We start from the raw sequence: 24,879 nt of genomic DNA, 5'->3' as shown, positions 1-24,879 counted from the left end.
TTAGTCATTTCTTTTTTTTTTTTTTTTTTTTGCAGTTTTTGGCTGGGGCTGGGTTTGAACCCACCACCTCTGGCATATGGGGCCGGTGCTCTACTCCTTTGAGCCACAGGCACCGCCAGTCATTTTTTTCTAATAATATCTTTCTAACCATCAGGTCTGGTTGGGCTTGTTGGGCCCCTTAGTATGGTGAGGTTGTGGAGAGTAAATAGGAAAAGAGAGGGTCCGCTTCTGCAGCCAGACTTCTTCTTCTTCTTTTTTATTTTTTAAAGTACTTTACTTTATTGTATCATATGTAGCACACTATTTTTTTTTTTTTTTTTCAGTTTTTGGCTGGGGCTGGGTTTGAACCCACCACCTCTGGCATATGGGGCTGGCGCCCTGCTCCTTTGAGCCACAGGGGCCGCCCCCAGCCAGACTTCTTGGTGCTTTTACCTTTACTTCTCTTTTTCCCTTCTGCCTCTTTTAATATTGCATTAAATAGTAAACAGTTTATTATAATTTCTTACACACTTATCTTAAAATCACACTGAAGTCTAATGCTTTTTACTGTTTATCATTTATTATTAATCTTTGTTATCTATCTCAGATGGCTGAGATGTCGGAAATTGAATTCAGAATTTGGATTGCAAACAAGATTAATAAAATAGAGGAAAAGTTGGAATTAGAAATTCAAGGAGCATTTCAAAAGTTGTCTCAAGAATTCAACGAATTCAAAGACAAAATCACCAAAGATTCTGACACATTGAGACAAGAATTTGCAGCCCTCAAAGATCTGAAAAATACAGTAGAATCCTTCAGTAACAGAATGGAGCAAGCAGAAGAAAGGATTTCTGACACTGAAGACAAAGCTTTTGAACACTCCCAAACTCTCAAAGAGGAAGAGAAATGGAGAGCAAAAATGGATCATTCTCTCAAAGAGCTCTGGGATAATTAGAAGAAAACTAATATTCAGGGCGGCACCTGTGGCTCAAGGAGTAGGGCGCGCTGGTCCCATATGCCGGAGGTGGCGGGTTCAAACCCAGCCCCGGCCAAAAAAACCACAAAAAAAAAAAAAAAAAAGAAAACTAATATTCACCTCATAGGAATCCCTGAAGGTGACAAAGTGGCTTCACAAGGCACAGAGGCTCTTCACCATGATACTATGAAAGAGAACTTTCCAGACATGCCAAGAGATTCTGAAATTCAGATAGCAATTTTATTTTACCTACTCTTAAACTATTGTTAAGTATTAGTAACTTCCCTAAACTATTGTTTGCCCTATCCCTCCCCCCTCTCTACTGATTGTGTTTTGCTGATCTAGCAAGCCAGTTTAGCAAGAATTAAGGAGAAGAAGGGGTGAAGCAAGAAATAGGGAAGGTAAAGAGGGGGTGAGAGGCTCGGCACCTGTGGCTCCAGCGGCTAAGGTGCCAGCCACATACACCTGAGCTGGCGGGTTCGAATTCAGCCTGGGTCCGCCAAACAACAATGATGGCTACAACCAAAAAATAGCCAGGCGTTGTGGTGGGTGCTTGTAGTCCCAGCTACTTGGGAGGCAGAGGCAGGAGAATCGCTTAAGCCCAGGAGTTGGAGGTTGCTGTGAGCTGTGATGCCACAGCACTCTACCCAGGGCAACAGCTTGAGGCTCTGTCTCCAAAAAAAAAAAAAAAAAACCAAAGAGGGGGGTGAGAGTGACAGGATTTTATCCCATCTCACTATGGGCAGTGATAAGGCAGGGCTGCAGGGCTACCATAAGCTACCTTTCCTATGGCAGGAAGGCAGGTAGGCTCCGTGTGCCACCTCCAGGTGTTTACCAAAGGATTCTTGCCCTTCTTGGCTCACTTCCTCACTGTGGCCAGGACAGGGATGGGGGTGCACACCAGCCCCTGGATCTCCCCAACCTAGGCCAGATGCTACCCCCGCTCTTGCCCACCGGGCACCTCCCTCCTGACTGCCCTCAGCCCTCAGCTCTCTTCTGGTGCCTATTCACTTCGGGGCTCAACTCCCGGGAGGAACCGGGGCCTGGGAGTCTACAGTCCCCACAGCCCCCATGTATGGTGCTGTCTTGCTCATTTTGTTTGTTCATTTTTTTTTTTTTGTGAGATGGAGTCTCACTATGTTGCCCTCAGTAGAGTGCCATGGCATCACAGCTCACAGTAACCTCAAACTCTTGGGTTTAAGTGATTTTCTTGCCTCAGCCTCCCAAGTTGCTGGGACTACTGGCACGTGCCATGCGCCCGGCTATTTTTTTTTTTTGTTGTTGTTGTTGCAATTGTCATTGCTATTTAGCAGGCCTGGGCCAGGTTCAAATCCACCTGCCTTGGTTTGTGTGGCTGGTGCCCTAACTAGGGCGCTGAGCCTATCTTGCTCATTTTTTTTCTCTTCCTTTTTTTTTTATTATTATTTTCTTATTTTTATTTTTTTATTGTTAAATCATAGCTGTGTACATTAGTGCAATTGCCTGTACCCATTCTAAGATGCACCATAGATGTGGCCCCTCCCATTACCCTCCCTCCACCAAAACCTCCCCCTCCCTTCCCCTTCCTTGGCCCTTTCCCCATAGTCTTGTGCTATAGTTGGGTTATAGTCTTCATGTGAAAGCTATAATTTAGCTTCATAGTAGGGCTGAGTACATTGGATACTTTTTCTTCCATTCCTGAGATACTTTGCTAAGAAGAATATGTTCCAGCTCCATCCATGTAAACATGAAAGAGGTAAAGTCTCCATCTTTCTTTAAGGCTGCATAATATTCCGTGGTATACATGTACCACAATTTGCTAGTCCATTCGTGGGTCGATGGGCACTTGGGCTTCTTCCATGACTTAGCAATTATGAATTGGGCTGCAATAAACATTCTGGTACAGATGTCTTTGTTATATTGTGACTTTTGGTCTTCTTGGTATAAACCTAGTAAAGGAATTATAGGATCGAATGGCAGGTCTATTTTTAGGTCTCTATCTTGCTCATTTTCGGTGGCAGAGCCAAAGGGCCTTGGTGCTTGATCAGGCCTGGGGTCCCTCTGCCAAAATGTCCCTTGGCCCCCCAGGGAGGATGAGAGGCTGGAGCGGCACCCACCTCCACTTGCCAGCTGTGGTCCCTGGCGAGAACTGCACCTCTGTGGCCCCATTTCCTGGCCTACAGGACAGGATTGGCAACATTTTCTTCATTTGAGTTTGGTGACATTTAATGGGGTTTTGATGGGACAGAGACTGGGCCCACAGCAAACAGATGCTCACAGAGGAAGGTTAGAGATCTGGAGCGGAGACTGCCTTTCCCATTGTGACCTTGGGCAGGTTGGAGTGTCTCTCTTAGTCAGGGCACCTGTGAAATGGGATGACCAACTGCCTTGCTCTGAGGGTGGGGGCTGGTGAGATCCACGCATATAAAGCAGTTGGCCCAGTGACTGGCACATCATCGCCATGAGGGCCCCTCTTAGCTCTCACTGTCAGCCCTCCCTGCCTGGTCCCAAGGCCCGGGGCACAGGTGCTTCTGAGTACCCTCAGGGCACATCTGGCCAGGAGCAAGCTTCTCACTCACAGGTGTGCCCATCCTTCCTCCTGGGGCCCAGAAAGACCCTGCCCTGCTGCTGGCCCCAAGCTCCTGCTGCTCTTTCCCTAAAGCCCCTTTGTGGCCAGGTGGGAAAGGGCCCCCATCTCCATCACACCCTTTGAGGGAATGAGTCTGAATTCTGTGAATGTGCAGAGGTAGTGCAGTGAGGAGCTGGTCAGAGCTACCCTTGGGGAATGGAACCCAAGTTTGGTCAGGACCATGGGAGGTCAAAGACACCCCCCCCACCATTAAACTGCTGAGCTGGGGGCACTAGGCCCACCACCTCTGGGCTTGGGAGTGGCCTCAGGAGAAGGGAAGGTGTGGGGGCAGGGAGGCTTGCTTGGGTAACCCGCTCCACTCTGAGCCATCCTTCCTTGGGCTTTAGGCAACCTGCACTTCTGATAAAGGGTCCTTTGGCATGCAGACCACCTTTGTATGGTCCCTGACTGTACTCCCATCTCTTGGTGGGGCTGAGAGTGCTGGCTGAGGCCGGCTTTCCTGCTGACTGCCAGACTGTGGGCATGTGCACATGTCCCACAGATCATCCCCCAAGGCCTGGGGAGGCCCCGAGGGGTCCCACAAGCTATAAGTATATCTATTGCACCTTGGGATAGGGGAGGTTACCGAGGGGGAGGTTATAGCCTCATAGCTCACCTTGTTCTCCCTCACTATGGACCGCACACTCAGCTCCCCTGAGAGGTCTGGGCTCTTTCTGAGGGCTGGCAGCAGGCCCAGTGGGGGCTGAGAGGAAACTCTCAGGAGACCCTGCTGTCTTGTGAGCTGATGGCAACTTGGGGACTGCAGAGTCTGCCTCTGTCTCCAGCTCAGGGGCCTCCGAGGGCTGACCTCTCGTGGGGCTCCTTCCTTACCTGAGATGCATGTTCCCAGCATCTCAGCTCCACGTGGTAGTTGATTCCGGGCTCTGTCACCAAGGTGAGCAAATCGTGCCAGCTGCGGGAGTGTTACTAAATAATTTAATTAATGATCTTTAAAAATTTTTGTGGCACTCCTAAGTCCTCTCATGGCACACCAGATGAAAACCACAGGTCTGAAGCAATGTCCTGCCCCTTCCCACACACATTCAACAGATTTTTGCTGATGTAAAACAAGCTCTTGTGACTCTTGCCAGATAGCCTCCTCTCTGCATATGCTTTGTTACCTGGGGTGTGATCTTCTAGCTGTAGTCAGACATGAGCTGGAGACGTGGGGTTGTGGGGCAGCCACGGGCCACGCTGGCTTCTTGCCTGTTACCCTGAGATCAGGCACTACTGGGACTCTAAGCAGGGCTGAAGCAGCCTTGGCAGATGCAAGAGGAGGCTGATATGGCTGGAAGGCAGGCTGGGGGTGTTCAGGAGACCTCCAGAGGCTCCCAGCCTGTCCCCCTAGTGCCTGGTCATTCTAACTTGCATACTGAGCTCCTGGCAGGGTGGAGTTCAGCTGACATTTAAAACCAGCATTCTCCTGACCCTGCTCAGCATGGCTTTCAGCTCTCTCTGCTGTCCAAGCAGAATCAAAGATCCTTTCAGTTAAACCGCAGGAGTCCCTGGCTTTTAGGCTGTACCTGGAACTAGATTTTGGACTTGAGGTTTGTCATTCTCTGTCCTTAAGTCTCTAGTGCTGTTGGGAATAGCCACCTCACCTGTGGTTTTGGCTCCTGCCCAGAGCCTGGCCTTCCATGGACATTTGTGCCAGGTGAGTGTGAGGGATTCGGCAGCTCGTTTTTAGCCCCCTGTATACCCTGAGCGTGTGCTGTGTTTTCTCTGCTGTCAGCTCCAGCTCCCCTCACTTCCTCGAGGGTCTTCGGCCTGCAACCATTGTGGGGCCCATTTCTGTCTTAGCCAGAGCTCCTGGCAGCCCACAGCAGAACTGGCCCCCAGCTTCTGGAAGCAGAGATGGAACCTAATGGCGGGCTCCCAGGCAGCCACAGCAGCTCGAGATGGGGGGCAAAGCCAGGCTGCCACTTTTACACTCAGGCAGTAGGTGCAGAGCCTGGACGCTCAGCCCACTCCTGCTCTGGACAGCCCACTGCAGCCAGGAGCAGGTGCCTGAGGCCTTGATTTTATGGTCAGAGTCCACAGTGCTGTGCTGTTCTCATAGCATCAGAGAAGGGCTGTGGGGTGCTCTTGGGTGACCCTGCTGCGTGCTGCAGCTCCATGCACTCAGCTCACGGGGCTGCTGTCCCAAAGATGTTGCTGCATGAACGACACCATTTGTGTTCTTTGTTGTGGAGGCCGAAAGCTAGAGGCCACAGTGTCACAGGGCTGGCTCCTCCTCAGGCCTCTCTCCTCGGTGAGTAGATGACCGCCTTCTCCCGTGTCCTCACAAGGTCATCCTCTGTGTGTCCTGCGCCTTAATTGTCTTTGCTTGTTCAACACCAGTCAGGTTGTGTTAGGGCCCAATGGCCTCATTTTAACTGGATCACCTCTTTAAAGAGCCTATGTCCAAACATGGTGACATTCTGAGGTCCTGGAGGTTAAAACTTCAGCACATAACTTGTCTGGGGACTCAGTTCAGCCCCTGACTCTCCGTGACTGCCTCCATGCTGCCCGTCCCTGTGCAATGCTGCTTGTGCACAGAGAATTCATGCACAGATGGGTCCTGAGGCCAAGGACGGGACAGTGGGGAGTGGGCTGTCCTGGAGGGCCTGCTAGACACAGAAGCCTGTGGGTCGGGGGCAGAGCAGCAGGTGTCCTTGTGGGCTGGAGGGTTTTCTCACAAAAGGGAGGCCTGCCCTGGGAATGTGCTATGAGCTGCCTACAGCAACCACATGAAAGCAACGTCCTGTACTTTTCAGCCAGGCTTCGGAGCAGGTTTTCAAAGGGTCCCTTAGGACCCTCATGGCAGCCCTGGGTGGGAGGACTGTTCTCCTGACCACCCAGAGACTGGTGAAGGCGCTGGGGTCAGGGCAGAAATGTCCCAGATGAGAAGCTGGCCTGGAGCCAGCTCTTGGGCCTCCCTTGGCAGGACACTTCCTTCTGGTGGCCAGCAGCCATCAGATGGTGAGAAGGCAGAGGGAAGAGAAAGTCCACTACTGGGGGTACTGGGGCTTGCAGTTTTGTAGGGGGGCAGCCTTGACCCCCTCCAGCCCCACCAATACCAGGTGCCCACTCCCACCTTAGCCATGCCCATGGGCTCGCCCACAGTCCCACGGGCCCACCCAGGGCCCCACCACCCACAGCTCTGGCCAGGTCAAGTGGCTTCTGCAGTCATTGGTTAGGAAGTTTCAAACATGTACCCTAGGGCAGGGCGTGGGTACCTGTGAATTTCAGGAGCAGATCAGGGGCTGTCTCCACTCACCAGATCAGTGGTCCTCTGGCACAGTGTCCTGGGCTTGTGCCAACACCCACTGGCCTCCCTGAGCTCCTTATCTGCTTTTTTCTGGGTGTGGTAGTATTGTCGGACCAAGGTGTTCATCTGCCTGTCACTAAGCCAATAAATGGAGAAGCGGATGAGGGATCAGCAATTTCACTTTTATTTACAGAAAAGCCAGCGATTCTGGAAAGCAGCGAAGATATCTCCTAAAAGTTTCTCTGCTCTCCCTGCTGCTCTTTGTCATTTTTATGCCCTCCAAGCAAAAACAGCATCAGCAGTGTTATTAATCAGCATAGCATACATTAAACAGACCCCACCATGCATTCATTAGAAGTTTAAAATATGTCTTGTTTTCAAGGTGGCTCTATCTTCAAGGTGTTTCCAATTAGGGTAAACTCACAGCCAGCCTACACATCACTGGGTTCACACAATGCCTGGGTCCTTGACTGGCACCATGGAGTCTTGGCTCCCAACTTATCTATGACAGTAGGCCTTGGAAGTGAACAGTTTCCAGATGTTGGCACCTAGGCTCATCTGGCCTTGTTAGGGCCTGCCCAGCAGTGCCCTGCATGAAATGGTTATTCAGGATAACAGTGGCCACTCTCAGCAGCATTTTGGAGCAGTTGGACAGGTGTGACTGCTCCAGCAGCACTGTTGCCCCCAGTGAGGACCCCCACTGGGGGTCGGGGTGGGCAGCCCTGGCTTTCAGTGCTGGGACCTTGCCAAGTGTCTCCATGGCCTAGGGGGCTATTGGGAGTCACTTGGCACTTAGATGGCCCGAGTCCCACTTCAAAAGACTAGCTGGGCTTTTGTCTATTTATGAATTAAGCCCTTATGTAAAATTTACTTTGAGGAAAGAGGGCTGTGGGTAGAAAAATGTCTGAAATAAGATGTGAGGAAATATTTTTCACTAAGCACATACTGTGTTCCAGGGACTTATAGCACCTTCAAATTTCTCCTCCTGTGTGATCTTTTCCCTCACAGTGTACAGATGGGTCACTATGCTTTGGGCTGAAAATCAGAGGAAATCTGCTTTAAAATAAATATCATTAATGGCAACAAAAACGCTTCAGTCCTCAACTCCCAGGTCAGGACTGGAACCAGTTCAGTGGCCTGTTAGGAAGTGGGCCCCCCAGCAGGAGGTGAGCGGCTGGCAAAACTTCCTCTGTATTCACAGCCGCTCCCCCTCGCTGGCATCACGGCTCCAGCGCCACCTCCTGCCAGATCAGCAGCGTCAGAGTCTCACAGGAGTGTGGACCCACTGTAAACCACGCATGTGAGGGATCTGGGCTGGGCTCCTCCTGAGACTCTCATGCCTGATGATCTGAGGTGGGGCTGATGCAGTGACGCTAGTGCTGGGGAGCAGCTGCAAACACATTATCATTAGCGGGGAGGTCTGACTGCACAGAGACCATAATAAGTCAACTCCTTTCAGACTCATATCAAAACCTATCAGTGAGTGCCGAGTGGCAATGAAGCTGCATCTGGTGGTAGGCCTTCAGTTAGAGTCGTAAAGACTGCGTGGGCTGCGCGTGATTTCACTCACCACTCACTCCCATCTGTGCCTCTTTCCTGCACCTGGCACTTGTCTCTGCCCCAGTTTTGGTTAGCCTACCAGCTAGCCCTTTTTCAGTGAAAAACCTAGGGAGCAAGCAATATTAATTATGTATCCGATGGGGAGCCCAGGAAAGAGGATAATGCCTGAGGATCTGATCCCTCCCAGAATGGCCAAGAGGCACAACCAGGGAAAGGGTGGGAGGTTCTGAGTATTTACTCCAGGCCTCCCTGGGTCACTTGTCTGGATTTTGGGGTCTAATGGCACAAAACTAAAGACCAGCCCACTGAAAGATGTGTGTAAGGCTTTGGAGGAGCCTCAACAGTCAGCCCTTACAGCTTTAATTCACAGACAAATTAAGCATCAAAAGTACTGCTTGTGTGCTTTTAAAATGTCTATCAGAGGCAGCAAAAGCCCGTCTGACTAACAGACTCATGAAAAGATGTCTAAATTAAATTTTGAAGACATTTTTATTTTACCAATTTTAAAATCAGCTTATGTATTAAAGACTTACTTAAATGAACTTGGAAAATATTTGGGCTTTTTATTATAATTTATCAGCCCCCATGATCTATAAGTCAATTTGCTACCATGTAGGTACAAGATATAACATAATACATATACATAAACACATTTAAACACACACACACAAAGATCTTATAACTTTCATTGTAAAATTTTGCTTATGGGATAGTAATATATACACCAACTCATTAGTTTATAAGAGAGAGTTGGCTTACTTTCCTGACAAAATTTAAACATGGCTAAACTTATGATGGGTGATCTGATGAAGGCTGTGGACCAAGCTTTGGATATAGTTTCCATGCCACTTTGATTTGAAAGACCCCTTTCATCCTTCTCTTTACCTTTCCTTCAGCCACGGGACCTTGAACTCTTAATACCACGAGCAGTAAGGTTTGTCTCAACATCAGTAGAAAGGCCCGCAGATTCGAAGGCGCGAGCTGGGCGCGGAACTCAGACGACTACGTGCGAATTCAAGTAAAGGTTTTTTTTTTTTTCAAGTACTGACTATTTGAGCCCATAACGTGGCCATCAGTTTTAAAGAGTGCGGTAGAATGGGCCCCAATGTGCTGCCGGCTGGAGTCCCAGGAAACCTGTGCGCCGCCGTGGTGTCTGAGAACCCCACTTTCCCGTTTCAGTCTTCAGCCTCCTTTAGTAGCCCCCGCCCGCCAGCTAGGCTCTGAAGGCTTCCGAGTGCTGCCGGGTTCGGCTCTGTCCGCCTGATGGGTGCCGAGCGCTGCCTCGGGTTCGGCTCTGTCCGCCTAAGGGCTGCCGAGCGCTGCCTCGCGTTCGGCTCTGTCCGCCTGAAGGCTTCCGAGTGCTGCCTCGGGTTCGGCTCTGTCCGCCTGAAGGCTTCCGAGTGCTGCCTCGCGTTCGGCTCTGTCCGCCTGAAGGCTGCCGAGTGCTGCCTCGGGTTCGGCTCTGTCCGCCTGAGGGCTGCCGAGCGCTGCCTCGGGTTCGGCTCTGTCCGCCTGTGGGCTGCCGAGCGCTGCCTCGGGTTCGGCTCTGTCCGCCTGAAGGCTGCCGAGTGCTGCCTCGCGTTCGGCTCTGTCCGCCTGAAGGCTGCCGAGTGCTGCCTCGGGTTCGGCTCTGTCCGCCTAAGGACTGCCGAGTGCTGCCTCGGGTTCGGCTCTGTCCGCCTGAGGGCTGCCGAGCGCTGCCTCGGGTTCGGCTCTGTCCGCCTGAGGGCTGCCGAGCGCTGCCTCGGGTTCGGCTCTGTCCGCCTGAAGGCTTCCGAGCGCTGCCTCGGGTTCGGCTCTGTCCGCCTGAGGACCGCAGAGTGCTGACTCAGGTTTGGTCGTCCGGTGCCTCGTTGTTCCAGTCGGGTGACTTATTTTCCACTGTGAGAGCTCTGTAAGGTGGGATGCTGGTGAGGGCTAGAGGGTCGGACGTGCTGCGTGAAGCACTGATGATGGCCGCCACTCGTCTCCTGTGTCCAGTTTCTGCCTTCAGTTGCCTGAAGCAGCCATGGGAGATTGGGGCACCGGGCAGCCAGCCCTCATCAGTGTCTCTGGATGAGCCAATCACTCACTGCCCGTAGGAGAGAATTTCCTGCAGGACCAGCACAGGATTGTACCTGTGACACTTCCAGGAGACCGCTGGTTACCTGCAGAGGTCAAATTGGAATCTGGCAGGAAGGAGCATTAAGAGAGGGGGAAGGCGGAGGAGAGGTGGGGGTGGAAGAAGCGGGGTACATTTTCCACACATTCCATTTTCTTTATCTAGTTACGAAGTCACTTTTTAAAATTCCACATTATTCTCTTGAAGGGAGGCTAGGAGAGGTTCTTGATTTCTTTTAGAAGACTCAAAACAAATTATAGAATGATTCTCCTTGTTTTGGGGGGAGAGTTACATAGCCCTTCCTGGCGTGGTTGTGGGAATGCAGAATTCTACAGCCTCCACGGAGAGATATCTGTTAATACCTTGCCAAATTGCACATGGATTATCCTTTGACCTGCTTCTAGGACTCTGGTTGCAGGCGTACTCCAAATAGGCAAAATGCCAGAGCACAGCAGTTCTCACTCTGGCATTATTTGAAATAGCAAGGACTGGTTATCGTCCAGGGCCATCGCTGAACGCTGCTGGAGAACACAGGTGCACACCCATTGGAGGCTGCAGAAAAGAGCCAGCGAGGTCCACGCACTGTGAGAAGCCTGCTGCAGGCTGGGCTCAGATAGGCAGCCGCACTGTTCATGTGCCACAGTTAGTGTAAGGAGGGGAACGCTAATGCAAGTTATTTCTTTTATATTTGCAAAAAAAAAAAAAAAAAAAGAAACAATGACTAGGTTAGCTTTGCAGATGAAGGGAGAGAACAGGACAGAGGAGACAAGAATGCAATTTGTTAAAAAGCCTTAATAATATGTATCTATTTTCCCACACATTATAAAAATATCAAATAAAAAAGCCTCAGAAATTGAAAAGAAATGGAAGCAAAGGAACTTCAAACAGTGTATTAAATTGTCAAATTGATTTCTCTGAAAAAATAATCATCCTCGTAGCCTCAGAGGACTGCACATTAGGTGCCTGCCCGGGGGCCACACTCCAGGACAAGCTGGACAGCGAAGAAGGCAGCTTAGTCTTCATTCACAGACTTCTCATTTATAATGATGCTGGTATTTTTATTTTGAAACTATTATACGTACATCACAGAATAAAGTAAATAAACATGTTAATGTTTATAAAAACAAAGATTTTTCAGCATAAAAGTAAAGAGATGCAAATTAAGAAAATAAAGTTAGGGCGGCACCTGTGGCTCAGTGGGCAGGGCGCGGCCCCATATACCTAGAGTGGTGGGTTCAAACCCAGCCCCGGCCAAACTGCAACAAAAAAATAGCCGGGCATTGTGGCAGGCACTGTAGTCCCAGCTACTCGGGAGGCTGAGGCAAGGGAATAGCATAAGCCCAGGAGTTGGAGGTTGCTGTGAGCTATGTGACGCCGGGGCACTCTACCGAGGGCGATAAAGTGAGACTCTGCCTCTACAAAAAAAAAAAAGAAAGAAAATAAAGTTAAATAAGACTCCTGAAATCCTAAATTTGAATTGAACAAAGCATAGACATGGTGATTTTTTCCCCTTTATGTGTACAAAAAGGATGTTTAGCTGCTAACTTTGGTATTTGCAGATGTCTACAGGCAACGAAACCCGGCAACCGAGAGCAGCCTTCGTGTCTGCATTACAGTCTCCGCAGAGCTGCAAAGGATACCAGATTCCAGGGCAGGAAATGTGTGGATGGCCTGGGGGTTCCTACAGGGACACAGTCTGTCCAACATGCAGCAGCCGAGGTAGCCGATGTTGCTGGAGAGAGTATAAAATCGCACAGCCACTCTGGGAAAGTCTGTCAGTTTCTTAGTCGGGAACTAAACATTTACCTCACCTTAGGACACCCAAGAGACGAAAAGCTCACACACTGTGCACCAAGGCCTGTTCCCACAAGCCACACGAGGCACACAGCCCAGCGTCTGGCAGCAAGAAAGTGGAGAGACAAGTTCTGGAAGTCCTCCCGGGGGTCGCTGCCCAGCAAGGCATGGGAGCAAACTCTGCCACATAGAATGTGGGTCACAAGAAACCAGCACAAAAGAATACATGCGGAATGGTCTTCCAAATAGCAGTTGTAAAAAGAAAAAAAAGGAAAGAAGGGAGGGAGGGAGAGAAAGAAAGAAAGAGAGAAAGAAAACATACGTACAGCACATTCCATTTATGTGAAGTTCTGGACCAGGCCTAACATGGATTTCAGCATGCCTGAACAGTGGTTGCCTTTGCAGAGGAAGGGGATGGAGATGGGGTCAGTGTGTAATGCTCACAGTTTAGGAGCAGCTGGGGTTATGTGGGTGTACGCCTTTGCCAGAACCACAGAATTTTACACTCCAGATCCGTGTGTTTCACTGAATGCAATTTTACCTCAAGGCACACTTGGACCAGTGTTAAATAGTTAATGAGGTGTGAGGGACGTCCTTAGGGGGAGTGCCCAGGTGTCTACACTCTACTGTGAAGTCCATCAGGAACGGGAGATGGGTTTGCCGGCAGACACAGGGATGGGTAGGTAGATGATAAAGCAAAATTGTAACAACACGTTAATTTGAGAATCCGGGTGCTGGGTATAAGTTAAAATTCTTTCAACTTATTCGGCACCCTTGAAATTTTTCCTAATGAAGAGCCAACGGGGGTAATGTCAGAGGACATAGGAATAAACCTGAGAGGCTCCCACTGGCCAAGGATAGTGGATCAATTTCCTGTCATAATAAATTACCACAAACTCGATGGCTTAAACGCCAGAAATCTAACCTTTTGTGGTCTTAGATGCCAGAAGTTGAAGTCAGGGTGTCAGCAGGGCCACAACCCCTCTGAAGGGATGAAGGGAGGACCCTTCCAGCTTCCGATCGCCTGAGGCGTCCTGGGCTTGTGGCCGCGTGACTCCAGTCTCTGCCCCGACATCACACGTCCTTTTCCCTGTGCCTCTTTCTCTCCTGTTTCTGTCAGGACGCTTGTCATTGGGTTTGGGACGTAGCCTGAATCCAGGATGGTCTTATCTCAGGGTCTTTAATTACTTCACCAAAGACCCTCCTTTCCAATAAGGCCACATTCACAGGTCCTGGGAGTTAGGATGTGCCTGTGTCTCCTGCGGGGTCACCAATCAGCCTGTCTGTCTCCCTGACTATTTTGGGAGCCCCTGGGGATTGAGGCTTCCACCTCACCTGATCAGGACATGTTTGATGTGGGAAGGATACAGCAACTCTGTGCAGGCCCCAGCTGGGCCTCTTGGGAGGCCAGTCCTGTCTTTTGGAAGCACCCCCTTTTTTGTGATGTGGCATGAGTCCCTGGGATGGGTGCATCTGTCCTGTACTCGCCCACATCCATGGAAGCTTGGAGGAGTTCTGATGGTGTTGGCTAACAGCGCCAGGTGGGAGGCTCTGTGGCACACCCAGGTGTGCCCGCCCCTTGTGCCTGTTCCACGGCCGGTGCCCCCTGCCTCTGTCAACTGCGGCCCCATCATTCCCAGGATCTGAGCATACAAAGGGGACTTGGGTGTGGCTATGGGGCACTCATCAAGTGTTTCCAGCAGGGTGCCAGGACAGCCTATCCTCCCCCCACAGCCCTATGTCCCTGAAAACAGGCTTGGGAGAAGGGAGGCCAAGGCCAGCTTTCACCAGGTCCCCACAGGGCTGTCCAGACTGAAAAGGCAGGCCACACCTTGGTACTGGTGTGCTCCATGTCTCAGAAAAAAGCCCTTTCTTCTAATTATGACCAAGATTATTATTCTTGTTTGCGAAAACCTTGGTAGGGCAAAAGCGCCCGTGTGGGCCGGGAAGGCAGAGAGGCTGGGAAGTGGAGGCAGAGTCCGGTTTCCCTGGCAACCAGCCCTGCCTGGGGAGAGCGGCTTAGCCTCTCAGTGTCCAGCCCTCCCCAGGAAAGACGCTTTGGCCATCCTGGCACATGGCCACAGCCCTGGCCCATGCACAGTGCCCCCCCCCGAAACATCTTTTCTGTGTGGCAGATTCCCCTATAATTTGGGGGCTTACAACAACAGAATGCATCCTCTTGGGGTCTGTGGAGCAGGAGCTCCGGTTCCGCTGAATCCTCTCCCTGGCGGCTGTTGTCCAGAGACTCCCCTGGTTGGGGGTCTGCTCCCAAGCCCACTCACATGGTTGTCGGTTCGCTCTACCAGCAGGAGGCTCTGAGGAGGGGGAGGAAGTGCCCATGTCAGAGGCCACAGTCTTTTCATAACCTGACCGTGGTGGTGACATCACAGCACTCTGCTGCTTCCATAAGTGGGTCAGTAAGCCCAGTCCATGCTCCAGAGGTGGGAGCACTGGGGTGTGCGTCACTGGACCACCTGCCGGCCACACCAGGGCATGGGCTGTAGGGCCTACCTCACTCCAGGCCTGTCAGGAACCGTCCACGTCTTTGAGTGGAAGTTTGGCTGAGATCCATAGCCCAGTGGCACAATTGGCTATAGTCAAGCACCACCCATACTGGTATAGGGGTTCCAGAGTCCAGATCACCAAAAGGGACAGGGGCTGGGCTTGTGCCAGGGCATCCAGGAAGAGCCTGTCCTGTCCTCTGCCCTGTGGAGAAGGTGGAGCGACATGTGAAGTGGACAAATTGAATTTGGCTGAGGATGGCTGGGTTTGGATGCTGCCACCTCAAACCCTTCCCAGCCCCTGTGGTTTTCAGTCTAAAATCCAGCCCCTTTACACAGTGCACACCTGAGCCACCTATCCCCTCTGGGACTCGCCCCTGCCCCTGCTTGGCTGAGCCCTGCTCCCTCCTGCTCCGGTACCTGGAGCTTGACTTCCCCCCACCCCCCACAGCAGGGCCTCCTTTTCTTCCAGCCCTGAGTGCTCTGCACGTGCTTTGGCCGGCGCCTCACCCTCTGCTCTCAGACCGGCCTGCTCTCACTGGCACGTAAGCTCCAGGGGACAGGGACCCAGCGTGAGTGCCCAGCCTGGGGTGCAGCTTCCCTTGGTGCCAGCTGGTTGTGACGTGCACCAGTGCCAGGCTCCCTGAGGAGTGCTCCACCCTCGCGTCTTGTGGGATGACCACAACATGTGCCTGGTGTTAGTATGACCCCAATTTGCAGATGAAGCGACTGAGGGGCAGGGAGGCCATACGCCTGCTGGCTGGCATCTCAGCACCAGGCTATTCTTTCTGCCTCCTAGGAAAGATGCCCCAGAGAAAGCCAGATGTGGGGACACACAGACATTCAGGAGAGCTGGCCGATTTCAGGGGCTGGGAGCAGTGTGGGGTGCAGCATCAGTTAGATGTGGGGAGTGAGAGGTGTGTGCTGAGTGTGGGAGTGTGCATGTGTGTGTGGTGTGTGCAAGTGTGTGTGCCAGGCTCTGGTGTGTCTGTGCATCTGTGCAGGCAGCTGGGAAGCCCCAGTGTACCTGGCCAGGGCCCAGGCTGGGTCTTTGCAGCTGGAGCTTCTTGTAGCTGCTTCTCTACAATCATCTCGCTTTGGTTGTAGCTGTCATTGTTTGGCAGGCCCGGGCCAGATTGGAACCCGCCAGCTCTGGTGTACGTGGCTGGAGCCTTAGCTGCTTGAGCTATAGGCGCTGAGCTAATTATCTCACTTTGGAGGAGATACTTTGGAGTAGATTGGAGCACCCAGGAACCTCAGATGCCTTTAAAGGAGATCTGTGTGCTGAGATTTTGGTCTTGGGCAAAGGCAGGTGCAGGAAAGATGGCCTTGGAGTCTGGCATGGTGAGCAGGTGAGAGCAGAAGGGCTGCAGGGGAAGAGCAGGGAGGGGAGGGGAAGCATCTGGGAAGTAGGAATAATGTTGGGACTCTAATGGAAATGGCCCCGGGACACTTAGAAGTGGTGAGGCTAAAGGGGAAGAAAGTATCTTGGCAGGAACAATGGGACTTGGGATGGGAAGGGCTTTGTGTGACCCTTGCTGGGACTGCAGCGACCTGTGTGGATGACAGAGCACCCTGCACCGATGGTCAGTGCCTGGACTCAGAGCTGCAGGGTCAGTGACATGTGGGGCTGGCACTGCCAGCTTTGTATCAGGACCTGGCTTTTGTTCTTCCCTTAGCAAGAAGAGTCCAAGCCCCCTGCTCCTTTGGGGTGGACCCTGTGCCCACTGCTTCAGGGCCTGGGCCTGGGGACTCTTCTCCTCTCTTAAGACACTTTCCTCCATAGGGGACCACATTTGCTGTTCTTTGTCTGTGTGCCAACAGCGCCCACACCTTTGACTTCTGATTGCTCTTTGGAGCCCCAGGCGTACTTGAGCTCTTTGGCTGGAGTATCAACGTGCTTCCTGCACCTCTTGAATCCCTGCTCTTCCTGGCCTCACACAGGAGACCATCTGCATCCCCACATGGACAGGCACCTCCCCAAGGCAGTGAGCCCACCTGCTCACTCCATGTGCATGGGGGTCACCCAGGCCCGAGGTTTGTCCTCACTGGCATCCCTGTTCTGTTCTTTTTTGTTTTTCATAAATATAAACCTTTTATTGTGAATCACTTAATAAAGTTCAAATTATTCAAATTCAATTTTTATACATATTAATATGTGAATTATATTTGCCACCCCTTCTGCAACGTAGTATGTACTCTCAGAAAAAAAATTTTTTTTAAATGCTTTTTTTTTTTTTTCCCCAGTTTTTGGCTGGGGCCAAGTTTGAACCCGTCACCTCCCGTATATGGGGCCGGCTCCCTACTCCTTTGAGCCACAGGCACCACCCTCTCAGAAAATTTTAAAAAGAAAAAAATATGTATATATAATAGTAATGTGCTAGTTAATAACTATACTAGTAAATAATTACCATGTTCTGGTTATACTTTATGAAGCATATGAAGTAGGTATATTGGACAGAGTGGGAGGGATGGTGACCTTGTTCTGTGCTGAACGCTCCTTGGCTGGGTGGATAACCTGGACTTGACATTATTGGTAGAAAAGTCCGTTGTGCCCAGGAGACTCTAGTGGAATTATAGAGAAGTTGGCCTTTCCTTCTTTTTTCTTGAGACAGAGCATCAAGCTGTTGCCCTGGGTAGAGTGCTGTAGCATCAGAGTTCACAGCAACCTCCAACTCCTGGGCTTAAGCGATTCTCTTGCCTCAGCCTCCCATAGTTGGGACTACAGGTGCCCGCCACAATGCCTAGCTATTTTTTGGTTGTAGTTGTCATTGTTGTTTGACAGGCCCGGGCTGGATTCAAACCTACCAGCTCTGGTGTATGTGGCTGGTGCCTTAGCTGCTTGAGCTACGGGTGTCAAGCCCACCCTTTCCTTTTATTCAGGCCTTTAACTGATTGGACAGGCCCATCCACATTCTGAAGGGCAGTCTGCTTTACTCAAAACCCACTGATTTAAATTTTAATCTCACCCCAAAACATCCTCATACACACATCCAGAATGTTTCCGCAAATGCCCAGCCAACTGTCACACTCCTGAATGGGTACTTTGTTACTCGCAGACCAGACTTCCCAACTCACACCAGAAGTTCTAAAGATGGCCCAGGCAGCAAATCAGACATAGTTGAAGAGGGAATATGTAAACTAGAAGGTAATTACAGCACATAATCCACGTTCTTTAATTTGATTTCAACACCACTTAAAGTCTGATGTTTACCCTCTTTAAGTCTGATGTTTACCCTCCTTTTCTACCCTGTACCTCTCAGGCCTGCCTCAGCTCACCAGGCACCAGGTGCACTGACTTTCTCTCCATCTCTTAAACACATGGAGGCCTTTCCCCTGCCCAGCCCTTGCACCTTTTAGTCCCCACATGAAATGCTCCTCCCTGAGCCCGACTGGTGGCCATCCTTGAGGCCTTACTCTGTGTCCCTGGCACCTAACAACTCCTAAAACGCATCACCATCACAGCTGCCTCCAACAATGCAAGGATCTCAGAACCCTTTAATTCAGACCATCGTGTACCATTGCTGTCCAGCACTCCATGAAGTCCTTTTAAACCTCACATATCAGACAGTTTTACGATTTTATTTTATTTTTGTTATTTTAGAGACAGGGTCTTGTTCTTGCTCAGGTTTGTCTTCGACTCCTGGCCTTAAGCAATTCTCCCACCTTGGCCTCCCAACGTGCTAGGATTACAGGTATAAGCTAACATCCCAAATAGAATTTCCTTCTTTTTAAAGGCTTTCCTTTTTTGAAAGTAGTATTCCATTATACACACATCTCACGTTTTCCTTATCCATTCATCCACTGATGGATTGTTAGGTTAATCTCACTCTGTTTCCTGGGCTAGAACACAGTGGTGTCAGCTCACTGCAACCTCAGACTCCTAGGCTTAAGCCATCCTCCTGCCTCAGCCTCCCAGAGTGCTAGGATTTTTTATTTATTTTTTTTATTTTTGGCCGGGGCTGGGCTTGAACCCGCCACCTCCGGCATATGGGACCGGCGCCCTACCCGTTGAGCCACAGGCGCCGCCCGAGTGCTAGGATTTTAAGCATGATCCACCACACCTGGCCTAAACTTTCTTGCCGTATGTTCTCTGTGAATATTAAATACTTATCTTTCGTAAGTTCTGATACATTTTCAGGCATAATCTCTTCAACTACTGGCACTCTTTCCTTTAGCATTTCAACCAGACTTCCATTAGCTCATGCACACTTAAACGTTTCTTTTATTCTTTCTTTTCTTTTCCTTTTTTTTTGACAGAGCCTCAAGCTGTCATCCTGGGTAGAGTGCTGTAGCATCAGAGCTCACAGCAACCTCCAACTCTTGGGCTCAAGCGATTCTTCTGCCTCCACCTCCCAAGTAGCTGGGACTACAGGCACCTGCCACAACGCCGGGCTACTTTTTGGGTGCAGCCACCATTGTTGTTTGGCGGGCCTGGGCTGGATTTGAACCCTGACAGCTCAGGGGTATGGGGCTGGCGCCTTAGCCACTTGAGCTACAGGAGTCAAGCCACTTTTCTTTTTGTGACAGGGACTTACTCTGTTGCCTGGGGTAGAGTGCAGTGGTATCATCATAGCTCACAGCAACCTCAAACTCGTGATCCTCCCACCTCGGCTTCCCAAAGTGCTAGGATAATAAGCATGAGCCACTGTGCCCAGCCTCCTTTATGTTTCTTAACTTCTCCCTATTCTTCTATCTTCTTATCCCCTGTGCTACATTCTAACAATATCTTTAGATTTACCTTCTAGTTTTCATATCCCCTCTTCAACTATGTCTAATTTGCTGCCTGAGCCATCTGCTGAGCATTTTTTACAACAGCTGAGATATAATTCACATAAGTACAATGTATCCCTTTAAAGTATACCAGTGACTTTTTGATATTCACAGAGTTGTGCAACCATCATCACTATTTTTAGAACATTTTCATCAATCCAAATGATTTTTATCATTTCCTTTATTAATGGTGCCCGTTATCAGCTACTGCCCATTCCTCACTTTCCCCAGCACGAGGCAATGATGAATCTATCTGCTGTGTCTCTTTCTATTTTTCTATTATGTAAATTTAATTTAAAAACTATATTATATATGTGTTTTTTTTGGTGAATCTTTTAAAGTTTCTGCTGACCTTTTCATTTCAATGAAAGGTTTTCCATTTCTAGAGATTCCATTTTTTTTTTGTTTGAGACAGAGTCTCAAGCTGTTGCCCTGGGTAGAGTGCTGTGGGGTCATAGCTCACGGCAACCTCTAACTCTTGGGGTCAAGCGAACCTCTTGCCTTAGTTTTTCTATTTTTAGTAGAGACAGGGTCTCGCTTTTGCTCAGGTTGGTCTTGAACTCCTGAGCTCAAGCAATCCACCCACCTTGGCCACCCAAAGTGCTAGGATTCTAGGCGTGAGCCACTGGGCTGGGCCTAGAGATTCTATTTTTTTCCGGATATGCGTGATGGTCAGTTTGATGGAGTCTTCTTCCTTATTTTAATATACCCTAAACATACTGAAAGTTAATTTTACATTTTATATCCAATGCCGTCAATTTAGAAAGTTTGTGGTAATTTAATTAAGTTGCTAGGCATTGTTTCTGCTGAGTCTTACTCTGGAGGCGCTTCTTTGGATATTTGCTGAGTTTTGATTTTGAATTCATTTTTGATTCAGTTACATCTGTGAGAACCCCAGGCCCTAAGATGGGGGTTGCTGTTGTCTGAGAAGACTCACCACTGGCTCTGCTTGTGTGTACAGGGTGCTCCTGACCTGGAACCACCCTCCTTCTCTTGGTGGTCTCAGCTCCCTGTGAGTTTCCCAGTTTCCCTGTAGGGCTCAGCCCTCCTTTCTTTCTGCCCGCACATTTTGGGTGGGTGTTGCAAATGCTCCCCCAAACCCCAGCCTCATTGGTGTGTTCCAGCATAAATTCCAATGACCCGTGTCTGTATCGCTGCACCAGAGGGAAGTTATCCTGCCTGTCTTGTGTGGGTGGCAAGTGGAAAGTGTTGGAGAATGAACCCCCAGAGCAGCCCTCAATCAATGTCTCCCAGGAGCTACTGTAAAAATACCTGTTCCTTCATCCCCTGGGTGAGATCAGTCCCAGGCTCACACTTTGAACGTTAACCAGAGTCTCTCTGTGAGACCAGGCTACATTACCCCCCCCCCCCCCTTCGCAGTTCACTCAGTACTATATCTCTGCTGGTTCCTCCCAGGGCTGCTCCCATCACCACCAAGGAAAGCCTTGGCCTGAACCCTTGCTTCAGGCTCTGCTTCTGGGAGTATGCGCACTCAGACCTGGGACCCCACACAGGTTCAGGTTGTGCCCAGGATCCCTTTGGCTTCCTCACCTGCTTCTTACTCAGAAGACAGGTTTTGGGGCTCTGTGATCTCATTTATGTATTGATTTCTTTTACTTTCTTGAGCGCTCTGCAATGCTTTGAAAAGAATTGTGTTTGAGCCATGATCCAGTTCTTGCCCTCTGCACTTTACCAGGTCTCAGCTTTCCCTGACCCTAATGCAAACCTGGGTCCTTTGACATCATCCTCTTCTGTGCCTCTTCCTCTGCCTTCACTCATCAGCAGCTGCACATGCAGGGGTGAGGTGCACACTCTGGCGCACCTCTGGCTCTGGGTCCACACTGCGTGGGTCCCACCACTGGCCATGTCACCAGGTCACGGGGGGGAGTCTCTCTGTGCATGGTCTCCCATCTGCAGGATGGAAACAGTATCCGCACAGGAGGGCTTGTGAGGTTGTGACCAGACTACACACATCAAGTGTTTACGTGTAGTCGTACTCAGCAAAGGGCAGCTACGATCGCCACGTTCTGCATAGATGCTGCGTTGGTGATGACCGTGTGTCTCGTGTAAGAGGAGGCAGAAACCTCGTCGTCTAGTGCCTGGCCCAGGGCCTGGGGAAGTTCCAGGCCAGCAGTTCTTGGTCCAGGGAATGAAGGCAGGACGATTCCCACAAAGGCAGACTGCACCTTACCTAGCGCCCACAGAGGCGGTTCTGGGCACAGGGGACCGCTGGTGCGGAGGCACCGCTGTGGGGTAGGGCAGGAAGGCGAAGAGGAAGCTGAGAAGCTGCTCCAACGGAGCCTTGAATGCCCTGGCCGGGATTTTGGTCTCATCCCCTGGGTGTGAGTGTCGTTGGTTACAGAAGTCCCTGGCGGTACGGCTTCTGATGGGGTCTTCACGGATGCTCGGAGGAGGGCAGGAGAAGGGGAGGGACCCCAGGGTTGGAAGTCTGTTCCCGGAGGCGTGTGAACTGAGACCTGAGCGGAGCATCCCGGCTCTTACCTCCTTCGCTCCCTGCATCTTTGTGCATTTTGCTTCTTTTCGCAGCAAACGTTCTTTCGAGAAATTCCAAGGGGAATCTCAGCTGAGCAGAGGGGGGAGGGCTCCTGCCCACACCCTGGTGTGTGGGGGGGTGGGGCGCGGAGGTGGGGGAGGAGTGCGGGAGTGGACAGTGGCTGCGGAAGCCGGAGTCCAGGAGGGCGCGCGCGCGAGCGAGGGGGCGCAGGAAGGCCAGCTACCTGCCGGGGGCTCCGAGCCCCGGCGCCCCCGCCCCTCGCGTCTCTGCCGCCCCCGCCCCCCGCACGGCCCCCGCCCCGGCTCCGCCCCGCCCCTCGCGTGGGGTCTGCTTCTGCGGCTGCGTTCCCCGAAAGACGAGGCTGCGCCCGGGTTCCGGTCCGCAGGGAGACCGAAGGGCACCGCTCCCGCGCCGCGCACGCCGCCAGAGCCCGGAGTGCGGACCCCCCCGGGATGTGAGTGCGCCCCTCGACCCCGAGGCCCGCGCTCCACGCTCCGATCCGCGGTGAGCGGCGAGGCGCGCGCGCTGGAGGCCCGGGAGGGGGCTCGGTGCGGGGTTCCCGGTCCTCCAGCCCAGGGGTGGGGGCGGGGACGTGGCGCGCACCCCTCCCGTCGTCGGCAGGTGCGGTAGCCTCCCACCTTCTGCTGCCCTTTGGCCGTCCGGACGCGCCCACAGCTCCCCAGGGAGGAGAAGACACCCCTCACACAGGTGCCCGGCGTGGGGAGGGGGCGCCTCGGGCTGTCGCCTAGCTGGAGAAGGCAGACCTTTCCTCCCGGCGGGGACACCAGTGATGGTGGACGCTGTGGGAGACGGGCTGGGGGTGGAGCTTTGCCAGCTCTAGGGCGATCCGGGCCCTGGATTCCGTTGAGAAGGTTGTGTCCTGAGGCAAGAAACGGGGAGGACGTGGGACTCCTGACCGAGGCTTCTCTCTGCAGGCCTGAGCCCAAGAGGACCCCCACCCGCAGCCCCCACACCGCCCACAGGCCCGCCGGGAGCATGCTGCCTGCGGCCATGAAGGGGCTCAGCCTGGCGCTGCTGGCCGTCCTGCTGTGCTCCGCGCCCGGTGAGTGGGGGGCCCGCGGGTATGGATCGGGTCTCCCCCTGGAAAGAGCGAGGACGGTGCTTTGGAAGGAGGGGCTGTGAGGTCGCCGTCCTCCGTCAGTGCCCACCACGCTTCCCAGAAAGCCCACCTCCCCTTCTGGACCCGGGACCCTTAGGCCAGCCCTTGCCCGCTCCCATCAGTCTCGCGGGCCTCTCCCAGCATCGGAGGTCACGGAGCACATTTCCTCCCAGGCTTTGTGCGGTGGGCGGCCGGTCCTGCGTGGATGCCTGCCCTTCCCGCTTGTCAGAGCCCCACCCGGGCTCCCGTAAAATACAGTTTAGCCCTCATGGCTTGGAACCCTCAGAACTTTGAGGGGTGTGAGTGGGGCAGGACTGTGGGAGAAGCACTGTAGGGGTGAGGTATGTGTGGGGCCAGGGAGGGGCTGTAGGACTCCCCAAGTCCAGGATTGGGCCCTCCTGAAACTTACAGGGAGGAGCAGGGGTTGGCCCAGGGGTCAGTCTGGCCCACCCGGTCCTGGGGGTGGGAGTCTGAACCTCCTCAGCCAGGGTTCTGCCAGGACAACCTGCAGCTGGCCTCTGGTCATCCTCCTCCTGGTGCCCTGCTCAGCTCATGGCCTGTGGTGCCAGGACTGCACCTTGACCACCAACTCCAGCCATTGTACCCCGAAGCAGTGCCAGTCGTCGGACACAGTGTGCGCCAGTGTCCGGATCACCGATCCCAGCAGCAGTAAGTTAGGACCCCAGGGGGAGAGGGGCTGCTGAGAGCCAGGCTCCTGGAGAGGTCGGAAGTGTTCTCTGAGCCTGTCTGGGCTGGGAGAAGAGCATTGGTGTGCTGCAGGGTGGTGCCCTCTGTGTGGCCTTGGTAACCCTACCTGTGTAGCTGGGGCCAGCATGGGTGGGTCAAGGGCTGCCCTGGGTTGGATCCTCATGGGGGCAGGGAAGAGAGGGCTGGGGCCCCCTTCCCAGGCCTTGCTTTCTTTCCCTCAGGCAGGAAGGACCATTCTGTGAACAAGATGTGTGCCTCTTCCTGTGACTTCGTGAAGCGACACTTTTTCTCAGACTATCTAATGGGATTTATTAACTCTGGGATCTTAAAAGTCGACGTGGCCTGCTGTGAGAAGGATTTGTGCAATGGGGCGGCCGGGGTGGGGCGCAGCCCCTGGGCCCTGGCAGGGAGCCTCCTGCTCAGCCTGGGGCCTGCCCTGCTCTGGGCTGGGCCCTGAGGTCTGTTCCCTCCTAGGGGCTTCTGAGCTTGTTCCCTTGAGCTTGTCACTGCCCCCTCCCCAGCCTCTCCTGGCTGGGGCTGGGGGCAGTCTCAGCCCAGCTCCGTGGCCTGTGGCTCTCACCCCACCCCAGCCATGAATTTTGTCTCCCTGTCTCTCCATGAGCTCTGAGTCCCAGGCAGCTGGAAATCCCCAGGAAGCCTGGCATCTGGGCAGAGGGCAGGGGGTTGGGACCCCGGGTCCTAGAGGGGAGGTGAACCCAAGCAAGGCACAGCCCAACATCCTGGCTGAAAGGCCACCTTCGACAGAGAAATAAAGTCACTTCTGAGTCCTGACACCTGGGTCTGAGCCTGGGGCTGGGCGTCCTGGCAGATAGCGGGAGTGACGGGAGAGCAGAGATGGTGGACTAGGGGCTCACCCATGCTGTTGAGGCTGCCCAGCTCATGGCCTGTGGTGCCAGTTACTTGGACACACCGGGTGCTGGGTGGGTGTGGGTTTGTGCGGCTGCTCCAGCCTGCTGAGATTTGGGAGCCCTTG

The 24,879-nt window shown here is 52.3% G+C and overlaps 1 protein-coding gene across 3 annotated transcripts; it reads left to right on the top strand.

Annotated features, from left to right (window-relative positions):
* The first annotated feature begins 21,477 nt into the window (after positions 1-21,477).
* Positions 21,478-24,677, top strand: LY6H (lymphocyte antigen 6 family member H). Of its 3 annotated transcripts, XM_053559397.1 has the most exons (5): positions 21,478-21,884; positions 22,443-22,561; positions 22,993-23,120; positions 23,727-23,846; positions 24,107-24,677. In XM_053559397.1, exons 1-5 carry the CDS (start codon positions 21,849-21,851, stop codon positions 24,340-24,342), a joined length of 639 nt encoding a protein of 212 aa, XP_053415372.1. In that variant the 5' UTR covers positions 21,478-21,848; the 3' UTR covers positions 24,343-24,677. The 3 variants fall into 3 exon arrangements, with proteins under 3 accessions (XP_053415372.1, XP_053415373.1, XP_053415375.1); XM_053559398.1 differs by lacking the exon at positions 21,478-21,884 and having other exon boundaries at positions 22,367-22,511; XM_053559400.1 differs by lacking the exons at positions 21,478-21,884; positions 22,443-22,561 and adding an exon at positions 22,612-22,765.
* The last annotated feature ends 202 nt before the right edge of the window (positions 24,678-24,879 follow it).

This window comes from Nycticebus coucang, chromosome 13, assembly GCF_027406575.1.
Source record: "Nycticebus coucang isolate mNycCou1 chromosome 13, mNycCou1.pri, whole genome shotgun sequence".
NCBI lineage: Eukaryota > Metazoa > Chordata > Mammalia > Primates > Lorisidae > Nycticebus > Nycticebus coucang.
The sequence above is the reverse complement of the archived record's forward strand: the minus strand, read 5'-3'. Positions and strand labels throughout refer to the sequence as shown.